The following is an 11,123-nucleotide window of genomic DNA, read 5'->3' as shown; positions in this document are numbered from 1 at the left end:
ATTTAAATCTCAAAATGTTTATCTGTGTAGCTTATATTGAACTGTTAGCACATTTGTTTTTACATCTGATCAGTAGGAGGTTAACGTGAGTTTATTTAAAAATAAAACCACTAGATGGCGCTGTTTCACCCGAAAAGGCGACTTCCTCAGACCGCCACGCCTGTAGGCGGACCAGCACAGTCGTAGCCTGTATCGTCAGACCAGACAGAGGATACAGACAACAACAGTGTCAGATCAAGACCGCATTTTCTGTTTTGCAACCAGCGATGGGTGTAGTCTGAAAAAGTGGATCCAAGTAGCGCGCCGCAATATACCTCGAAGTTTCATCCTCATGAAGGAGCTCCGTCCTGGCTGAGTTTGGGAGATGGGAGTACTCAACATTGCAGACCAGGTAAAACGCTGAAAGAAAGCGAGCCGTGTTTGTGCCATGGCGCAGTCTATTTGCTGGGAGAGAGGTCTGCTCCTGTGCGCAATATTTCAAGTCTTAAATTTGCGTAATGGCTTTGTTTTTCATTTGCAGCTTATTGGCGTGCAATGCAATTTTCTTCAATTTAAGAATGCTGAGAATGTATTTCTCTGTATTTTTAGCGTTGTTTTTGAATGCACACGGTGACACATACGTTGTTTCTGCTCTTGTATAGGCCCTCCTCTGGGTCAGGGCCAGCTCTGTAGCAGAATCAGCTAGCTAGATCCGCTTCGTGGTGAGACCAGGGCCTGCAGGCCTCAGAGCTAAGGATCTGTCTATTATCTGGAAGGAGAACATCATCGCTCTCGGTTACTAATCTGTGCAATTAACACGCTGAATGCAAAGTAAAACAATATAAGCGTATTGATTTCTCTAAAATAGTCGGTTGCATTTACAGCTCTAAGGATCACAGCGCCATTAAGCAGTAATGTAATGTAATGCTTCTGTAAGGAGAAGTCAGCTGGTGTGTTTCTCTGTTGCAGCCTCCTCTGGTCCAGGCCATCTTCAATCGTAATGCTGAAGAAATTCAACTATTATTGCACAAAAAGGAGGATGTCAATGCACTGGTATGTTTAATGCACACTGACCTTGACTTGAATGTGAAAATAAAAACCTCTGCACTCCACCTGTGATTTGATGATGAGTGTATCATCCCCACAGGACCAAGAGCGCCGTACGCCACTTCATGCTGCTGCCTGTGTGGGTGACGTCCATGTAATGGACCTCCTCATTGAATCAGGTTAGTAAAGCCTAATGTATTACTGATGCTCTCTGTGTTGACGTGGGTACATTTTGTTTTTGTCAGCACTTCCCTGATCATTGTTGGTCCAGTATTTGCAGTGTGATGTTTTCTTAATTCTTGCGTTGTGACTTCTTCTCAAATGTTTGTGTCGCTGTTGTTTTGCAGGTGCCACTGTAAATGCTAAAGACCATGTATGGTTGACCCCGTTGCACAGGGCGTCTGCTTCCAGAAATGAAGTATGCAATGACCTCATTTCCTTTTTCCATTTTAAACAGTCTAATAGCCTCTGCCTAGAAAAACCTCATCCTTTTAATTTCATCCCACAGTGGTAAAAGCTGCCATTTAGATTGATGCACTAAAAACATAATGCTGACTGAAGAAAATGCAGCAAACCAGATATGATATATGCGTTAAGCTTCTTCTCCTTTTTTTTCTTCTTTTTTTTATTCGCTGCTTCCTTCCCCCAGAGGGCCGTGGGTCTGCTGCTGAGGCGCGGAGCAGAAGCAAACGCACGAGACAAGTTCTGGCAGACGCCGTTGCATGTGGCTGCTGCCAACCGTGCCACACGCTGTGCAGAGGCTCTGCTGACCCAGCTGAGCAACCTCAACATGGCCGACCGCACCGGCAGAACTCCTTTGCACCATGCAGCTCAGAGTGGGTTCTTAGAGGTGAGTCCTGAGTGATTTGTTCTCGGGAGTTTTTTTTTTTTTTTTGAGTGATGACAATATTTGAAGTGTTTTGCCTATAAATATATTAATTTGACTTCTAGATGGTGAAGCTGCTGCTGAACAAAGGGGCCAACCTGAGTGCCATCGATAAGAAGGAGAGACAGCCAATCCATTGTGCTGCTTACTTGGGTAAGCAGGTTTCACTTACTTGCCAATGCTGCTCAGCACAAATTTTCATTGCAGCTAAAGCTCCTGTTGTTTTGTGGCAAGTTTTACTCAGATGAGAAGCAATACTTCGACAGAGACTTTGTTTAATGGGATGGAGGTTAAAAAAAAAAAAAAAAAACTCGAGAATGACTGAATGATCTGAAAGTTTTGTCTCATTATCTCACATTCGTTGCCTCAGCTGCGGTGAAGATGTCCAAACGATTCAGCCCTACGAATGAAACTGAAATGTTCCCTGTTCTTTTGCGGGTCTTCTGTAGGGCATTCAGATGTTGTGAAGTTGCTGGTGTCCCGCAGTGCAGACAAGAGCTGCAAGGATAAGCAAGGCTACACACCTCTTCACGCTGCTGCTGCCAGCGGTCACATCGAAATTGTAAAGTACCTGCTGCGGATGGGGGCAGAGGTGAGAGGTCGTTTTTTTTTTAATACAGATTTTTAATCAAGCTGTCCCATCATCGTTTTTATTAAATGTCAGAGCGTACTATCGAGAGCGTTTTATTATCTTGCTGTGTCAGATAGCATCTTTTCTGTCCGGTGGCGTTTCTTCTTCTTTCTTTTTTTTACTCATATTTGAGTTCTTGTGTCAGATCGATGAACCGAATGGCTTTGGAAACACTCCGCTTCACGTGGCCTGCTACATGGGGCAGGAGGCTGTGGCTACCGAGCTCGTGAACCACGGAGCTAATGTCAACCAGCCAAACAAGTGCGGCTACACGCCTCTGCACCTGGCCGCCGTCTCCACCAATGGTGCCCTCTGTCTGGAGTTGCTGGTCAACAATGGGGCAGATGTCAACCAGCAGGTAGGACCGGCTCCGACGAGGGTTGATTAGAAATGTGCTGCTTAATTGACTCAATTAATGCTAAGTACCGGTACAAGTTTATTTTTAAAGGTCAAAGTTTTTTTTGTCGCAGAATTCAAACGAGAGATTGAAGAAATGTGTTAAATTTGTAGCTCCAGAGAAATGAAAAGAACAGACGGGGTGTCATCTGGAGACGCAAAGAAGAAAACACACTTTCTTTCCTCTTCATAGCACACGCATCGAAATGTTCTTGAAAGGTGTCTGAAACGATCAAATATCCAAATAATGAAGTTTTGTTTTTTTCCCACCGTCCACAGAGCAAAGAAGGGAAGAGCCCCTTGCACATGGCAGCCATTCACGGACGCTTCACGCGCTCTCAGATCCTCATCCAGAATGGTAACGATGATCTTGTGGTCTGATTTTATTCGAGCAGAGTGCGTCGGCTTCTCCTCTCCTCACAAAGTCCGTCTCTGATCCGCTCCTTCTCTCCGTCAGGTGGGGAAATTGATTGTGTGGATAAGTATGGCAATACTCCTCTCCACGTTGCTGCTAAGTACGGCCATGAACTGCTGATCAGCACTCTGATGACCAACGGAGCAGACACGGCCAGGTATCAGAGAGCTTTAAGTAGATAGATAGATAGATAGATAGATACTTTATTGATCCCGAGGGAAATTCAGGTGTAGTTGGTGATAAATGTAATCAAGGTTGTGACAGACGCCTTTAACGTGTTTACATACATCATGTTTGAAGACAGTGTGGTCTCAATGACCGTGGTTTTAATATCTGCTCTGCACCTGATTGGACGTTTTCAGACGTGGGATCCATGGAATGTTCCCCTTGCACTTAGCTGTGCTGTACGGGTTTTCAGACTGTTGTCGCAAGTTACTCTCCTCAGGTTTGTCTTTGTTTTACACACACGCATGCACTCATCCTCTTTAACATGTTCATCTGTGTTTGTGCACGCTTGGACATAGCTGTGACTCATCTGCTGTCCCCCCTCCCTCCCTGCAGGTCAGCTGTATAGTATAGTTTCCTCCATGAGTAAAGAGCACGTACTTTCGGCTGGGTTTGACATAAACACCCCTGACAACTTTGGGAGGACCTGTCTACACGCTGCTGCCTCTGGAGGGTAAGACCCATAATCTGCTCTGTCACTGTTACCTTCCAATGACTCGACATGTTCTGCTATCACGCGTCATACGCAGCTCAAACTTGATATCCTCTCTGGGAAAACCTCTTTCTTTTACAGAAATGTTGAATGTCTGAACTTGCTCTTAAGTAGTGGTACCGACTTGAATAAGAGGGACATAATGGGAAGGTGAGTTTCCCTTCGTCGTTGTCAGATGGGAAGGATTTCCAGCACTCGTCACTTGTTCTGATTCTCCTGTCGGCTCCTCACTACAGGACCCCGTTGCACTATGCGGCTGCTAATGGGAGGTACCAGTGCACTGTGACCCTGGTGAGCGCTGGCGCTGAGGTCAATGAGTCTGACCAGACAGGCTGTACTCCCCTGCACTACTCTGCAGCCTCACAAGCCTTCAGCAGGTGAGAAGACGCTCTCTGACTTTGGTTCAGTGATAAGACAGAAGATTCAGTTTCGCTCTGCCAGAAAGTCAAAGTGCTGTCCAAGAAAACTCGATGGTCTTATCTTGTCTCAGCTTTTCATGCTTTCTTTCAACCAGTAGTCACATTGAATCCACTCATGAAGGGACAGTCTGTGTGTTGGAAAGTTCTCTGAATCGTGTCCTGTTCATTTCAGAGTCGACCGTCATTTTTCTGGGAACCATCAGAACGATGAGGACGAGGCGAAGGAGTCATATTTGTGAGTTTGAATTCCTTTCCTTTTCTCTCCCGCACGATTCGACCACCAGCATCATGTGATGTCATGCTCTACATTGAGATCGTTTGTGTCCCTGAACTAAACGTCATCCCCCTCTGTACGATCATTTTTGTCTCTCAGCTGCTTGGAGCATCTGTTAGACAATGGTGCTGATCCCTCCATGGTCAACTCGAAGGGTTACAGTGCTGTTCACTATGCAGCTTACCATGGCAACAAACAGAACCTGGAGTTGGTCAGTTTTCAAGTTTTCATCATTGAACTTACAACAATGATTAATAAATGATGGATATGGCACACACTGAAGCAACACTTCCAGAGATGTTGCAAATCTGATTCGTAGCTCTACATCTTAGTTTTTTAGAATTTTGAAGTCACTCAAAAAAAAAAAAAAAAAAGAGAGAATATTCAGAGTTGTTGTGTTAAGAATACGTCTTCATAGTGTGTGCGTGATGTAAAATATCTGAGAATGGATTATTCCTGACTCATTTATTTGCCGTTCTTTCTTAGTAACTGATTTTAAATTGTCTCGCAGCTCCTGGAGATGTCCTTTAATGCACTCGGAGACATAGAAAGCAGCATTCCAGTCAGTCCTCTGCACCTTGCTGTGAGTCAAACATTAAACGAGCTCTCCTGGTGTACCCTCGTCATGCTGTTGACTGAATTGACTGAAGCCGTGCCGGCCTTCTTCTGCTCCCTCAGGCCGACAAAGGCCACTGGCAGGCGCTGCGCGTGCTGACGGAGACCGCAGCCTACGTGGACATGCAGGACGCCGCGGGACGTTCCGTGCTCTACCTGGCTGCCCAGAAAGGCTTCGCCCGCTGTGTGGAGGTGCTCTTAGCTCAGGGGGCGTCCTGCCTCCTCAATGACAACCGCCTCATGTGGACTCCCATTCATGTATCAGGTACGCCGCTCACGTCTGGAAGCTGTCGGAGCGTTGCGTTGTTTGACTTTTGTCGCTCCCTAAATGCCGTCAGGTTTCTGTTTTGAAAGAATTCTTCACTTATTTATGACCAAGGATGCTTCATGCTGCATGTTTCATTTTGTGTGACACCAGCTGCCAACGGTCACTCAGACTGCCTGCGCATGATGATCGATTACGGAGAGGAGGGGGATCTCACCAACGTTGCAGACAAATTTGGACAGTGAGTTGTTTTTGTTTTGGCTTCAGTTCGACTTTCAAGCTGAAATACAAAAAACAAAGAATGCAATCAAAGGACACGTCTTGATGGTGTCTCTGCGCCCTTTAGGACTCCTCTGATGCTCGCTGTGCAGGGAGGTCACACCGACTGTGTCCACTACCTGCTGGAGAAGGATGCCTCGCCTGACGCCAAGGACAAGAGGGGCAGCACAGCTTTGCACAGAGGGGTAGGACAAACATTGACCATTAAATAAGAAGCATTGACACTGTGAACTCATCCATCTGTTTGTGGACTACAGTTTATGAAGGCTCATGTTTAGTACTGTGGCATCATGTCACACTTTAAACAGAACATCTCGGTCATTTAGGACCTGAAGTGTTTATATTTCCATCCTGTGTCTTAAAACGACGACGGATTGAAACTTTGAACTCATCACAGAAAATGTTTACAGAACTAATTCATTCATTTGGAAGAAGGGTCATTTTCTCTAAAATATCCACAGTAAGGATTTTGATTCTGCCCCCTACTGGCCTTTAGAGAGAATTCAACTCTGTATAACTTAAGGCCTTACCACTGTTGTCAGTTTGGCGACTCTTCATATCCTCTCAGTGACTGGTGGCAAAAAAACAAATAATAACCAAGAATCAACAAAAGAGAGTTAATTTGTAGTTCTAAACATATTCAGGGTTTTTGTTTTTTTACTCACTTTTTGTGTCTCCCACAACATATCTCTCCTACAGACTCCATTACAATTGTATTTTTATTGCCAATTATGCAAATTAGCCGATGACGTCATTTAGCGACTTTTAGGTTTCTAAACTTTGCTTTGGGTTATAAGTCCCAGTTTGAATGTTGCTGCTCTGTGCTCAGGCCGTGTTGGGCCATGACGACTGCGTGACGGCGCTGCTGGAGCACAAAGCTTCTGCACTGTGTCGGGACGTTCAGGGTAGGACCCCGCTGCACTACGCCGCATCCAGAGGCCACACAGATATCCTGGGCAGTCTGGTGCAGGCCGCCATGGCAACGGACCCGCAAGATAAACTGCTGGACAACAAACAATACACCCCATTACACTGGGCTGCTTACAAAGGTGTGTACAGTTTGATTGACTGGGAGCGGCTGACCTCTGACCCTGTTATTATTCACTTTAACACCTGTGTGTGTGTGTTCGCAGGGCATGAAGACTGTTTGGAGGTTTTACTTGAATTCAAAACATTTATCCATGAAGAGGGAAACCCATTCACCCCCCTGCACTGTGCTCTGTGAGTATGAGCGCTGCACATCATCTCGTGTGTTTTCTCCGACCGTGTAGAAACAAAATTCACTCGAAACAAAAACCCCAGAAACATTTCTAGTTCACTTACAGTCATGGAAAAGCCTTAAAGTCAACATTTCAATGAGTGTAAAGTCTTTAAACCTGATCGTGAAATAGGTTTTGAATGTCTGACGTTGTGCTCCTGTAGGATGAACGGCCACAGCGGTGCTGCAGAGAGGCTGCTGGACTCTGCCGGGGTCCACATGATTAACACCAGAGATGCCAAAGGAAGGTGAGACCTGTTTGTCCAGGGACAACACAAAGATGGCACGTGTTGTCGATGGGATAGAAAGAGCGTGCATTATTTACGTTTGATTGTAACGCAAAATAACAAAGGCACAGCTCCGGAGCTGCTGTCGGGAAAAAGAGAGAGCAGCGCAGTGGCCGAGAGACAAACAGAGAGAGAGAGAGAGTGTGTGGAGTTGTCTAGAATCTAAAAAAACAAACGTTACAGGAACAGTCTGATTTTCTTTCAATGCAGCTTCATCTGCTCCCCGTCAGACCCACCATGCAGTGTGTTCTCAGAAACAGGTCTGCAAACACTGACGGGTAGTCGAGTCCCTTCGGTCTCTCCTGAGGTTGGACGAGTTACTTTAGTGTCTGGTGCAGAGAGACAGCGGTGCCACTTTGTCGCTGCATTTCATTCAGTCCCGGCTCTGCCGAGTGTTTGCTGTGAGCTCTGCTGCTCGATGACTGACAGCCGCAGAGCGTTATGATAAGAGGTCCCAAAAAAAACCCAGGCAGAGGGCCAGGCCTATGGAGAAACAGACGTCGGCTCACTCTTCATCTGGATTCAAAGTGAAAACGGAGATGCAATGCTTTTAAATGGTTGAATAATCATTTATGTCTTTTGTAACTTGTAGTATTTCAAATGAGTTGGTATGCACACTGCCAACCCTATTACCTAAACCGTTTCCTCCTGCTCTTTGATGAAATGTTAGATCCTGAAGATTTGATGATGTAATGCTCATCATGCTCTGATGCTCTCAGGACCCCACTGCACGCTGCTGCGTTTGCCGAGGACGTCGCCGGACTTCAGCTGGTGCTTCGCCACGGGGCAGAGATCAATACGGTGGACGAAAGTGGACGCTCTGCTCTGATGGTAGCTGCTGACAAGGGACACAGTGGAACCGTGGGTAAGACTCAGACCTGCTGTTCCTGTGGGAGTCGTCATGGGTTTTTTGTTTGTTTGGGGGGTTTTTTTGCGGGATGTAAACGTCTTTTGTGTCTTCCAGCCATCCTCCTTCACCGGGCCAAGGCTGACCTGACGCTGCTGGACGAGAACAAGAACACTGCCCTGCACCTGGCCTGCAGCAAGGTTAACATGAACAATGATTCACCCCATCAGAAAGAGAAAAGCTCCACTGTCTTGTACTGAGCATTAACACAAATCAAGAATCTTGGAGCTGGAAAAAGTTCACATCCCATTTTAAAAAAGAAAATGTGATGAGGTACCTTTTTTTTTTTTTTACATTGAATGCTAAGCTAACCTAAAGACCGTACGTTTTTTGTTTTCTTGTGCATTCCCTCAGGCACATGAGATGTGCGCTCTGCTGATTCTGGGAGAGATCCACAGCCCGACACTCATAAATGCCACCAACAGTGCTCTGCAAATGTGAGAATCTTTTCTTCTCGAGCTTTTGACAACAACATGTTGACTGTTTTTGCACTTCTCTGTGTAAACGTGTGAGCTTGTGTTTCTGCTAAAGCACTTTATGACTGATGGCTTAGAAGTACTTTATGCGTGTCCAAGTGCTGCTGAATGTTTACAACCTGCTGCTTCAGGTCTGCTGTTCAACATGTGGCCGTTTCTCAACATGTTAGAAAACAAAAACGTTTGACTGTGCATGCATGCAGTTCGTGTTGGTCCGACTGAAATAGTGCTAAGTCGATGTTCTTGATGTCGGGCTAACTAAGCGGGGTGTCTTCAGATGACACCAGAAGTGAAAAGGATCGTGTGCATCACCTTTTGAACCATGAGTCAAAAATAGAGCATGTTCAAAGTGTGCAGAGCTGGAATGTTATCCATGTTTATTTGACACTCAGTCACCACTTTGCTATGTGCTAGCTTGTTAGCAGCGCTCAGCGAGATGAGGATCCAGTATTAACTCGCTTAAAGGGAGCAACCACCTTTTTACCTTAACGGAGTGAGACATACTGCACCTCACATCCCGACTGGGACAAGCCCAGTGTTCACATGCAATGGCCTGAATGAGCGAGCTCATCTTAACTGTGCATGTCAACGCACCGAGTAACTCGTCCGTCCGTCACTCACTCTCTCTCTCTCTCCCTCGTTCTCCTGCAGGCCCCTCCATCTTGCAGCACGCAACGGCCTGGCTACGGTGGTGCAGGCACTGCTGAGTAGAGGAGCCACTGTGCTGGCTGTGGATGAGGAAGGTGAGGACTGTCGTGCTTTGTGTGTTACTGACAGACTGGAACAGCATGAGCAGCAGACTTCTTTTCATTGTTTGGTTTAAAAAGGACTCTAGTGTCAGTCAGAGTAAGAGAACGTGAGCTGAATGTGATGATGATGCTCGGTGTAATGTTTCCAGAGATGTAAACAGAATATTCTCGTCACGTTTTATGTCCAAAGTGAATTTGTGCCATTGAAATTATTATTTTTTTTTTTTGTCACCCAGGCCACACCCCAGCCCTGGCCTGCGCTCCCAACAAGGACGTGGCCGACTGCCTGGCTCTGATCCTCTCTACCATGAAGCCTTTCCCCCAGCGGGACCCTTCCTCCTGCTCCTGCTCCTCCCCCACCGTCTCCCCCTCCCCGGGTCTCAACTTGCTGAAGCACTGCGGCATCACCGCCACCTGCGCCCCCCTGCCGAGCAACGGCCTCCACAACGGCTACGTCAAAGACCGTCATGGTGCACCGGTTGGCCTGGATGGGTGTCTGTCTGAGTGAGGTCCCGTGTCCCCCTCAGCACGGCTGCTACCAACATCAACACCACCAGAAGGGGGGGGAAGGGACTCCCTTTAACATGGCCCAGAGGACCAGGAGAGCACCCACCCACATGTCTGTTCTGTGTATGTATGTGTTTGTGTGTCTGTGTGCGTGAGTGTTTGGTCTTCTCTTGAGGTGCAGTCAAACCTTATATGCAATTAGATCCCATTCCTCCATCTCCTTGTAGTGCTTAAATCTTAAAGAGGCAGATTGCTCTACAAGGTCACTCCGATGACGTGTGGCATCCAAAACAAACACTAGCAATCTGGCCTTCTTGAAATCATTTAACCCTTTAAAACCATGTTGACATACTTAATAATATAACCGACATCTAAGAGCATGAAAATCTCTGTATCCTCGTCTTTCTCGTCATATCATCCAGTAAAGAATTCATATCATGTTGAATCAGCCATGGTGACCTTGTAGAGGAACATACAGCCTTCCCAAAAGAGTGATCAAAGACTTTTTTTTTGTTTTGTTTTGGTTTTTTTTGTTATTTGATTACTTTTTTTTTCGTGCGCTAGCTTAGATTTTTAATGAAGGAACCACACAAGGGAAAAAAAAAAATCTAAAAATGTTTTGCTTAAGAGTGCAATGCTTACGTACTACAGTACAATCCGAAAATTTGGAAAAGGGTCAAAGAAAATTCCACAGCGTACTTAAAACGTACGGCCTAGAATTGTTTGGCATTTTAAGGTAATTTGATTCATGCTGCTGAATACGTCGGCACGTCTCCTTCCAAAGGAGCGCCGCCGCGCCTGAGTCGGCATTTCTACCATCGATTTGCTCTCAATGCTGACTTCATGTTTTAAAGATGCTAAATAAGTGTTTGTTAAGCTAGAATGTTTCTAAGCATATAACTTATGACCAAAGTTGATCAACACTATTATGGCTATAAATTATTTATTTGAGATGAACTGTACTGTATAGAGAAAGACAATAGATCTTGATATACCTCGTCAACTCGTTTAGCAG

The 11,123-nt window shown here is 45.8% G+C and overlaps 1 protein-coding gene across 1 annotated transcript; it reads left to right on the top strand.

Moving 5' to 3' along the window:
- Positions 1-145: 145 nt before the first annotated feature.
- ankrd52a (ankyrin repeat domain 52a) lies at positions 146-10,656 on the top strand. The gene is made up of 28 exons (XM_079360304.1): positions 146-391; positions 949-1,032; positions 1,127-1,205; positions 1,374-1,444; positions 1,676-1,876; positions 1,978-2,065; positions 2,362-2,504; positions 2,689-2,901; positions 3,219-3,297; positions 3,397-3,511; positions 3,717-3,799; positions 3,916-4,033; positions 4,154-4,222; positions 4,309-4,449; positions 4,664-4,726; positions 4,865-4,976; positions 5,277-5,348; positions 5,444-5,645; positions 5,799-5,886; positions 5,992-6,109; positions 6,754-6,973; positions 7,058-7,145; positions 7,347-7,430; positions 8,189-8,334; positions 8,434-8,516; positions 8,731-8,813; positions 9,504-9,595; positions 9,838-10,656. Exons 1-28 carry the CDS (start codon positions 365-367, stop codon positions 10,107-10,109), a joined length of 3,234 nt encoding a protein of 1,077 aa, XP_079216430.1. The 5' UTR covers positions 146-364; the 3' UTR covers positions 10,110-10,656.
- The last annotated feature ends 467 nt before the right edge of the window (positions 10,657-11,123 follow it).

The sequence above is a fragment of the Symphodus melops genome (assembly GCF_947650265.1).
Source record: "Symphodus melops genome assembly, chromosome: 13".
NCBI classification, from domain to species: Eukaryota; Metazoa; Chordata; class Actinopteri; order Labriformes; family Labridae; genus Symphodus; species Symphodus melops.
Note: the sequence above shows the minus strand (reverse complement) of the source record. Positions and strands in the feature narration are given on the sequence as shown.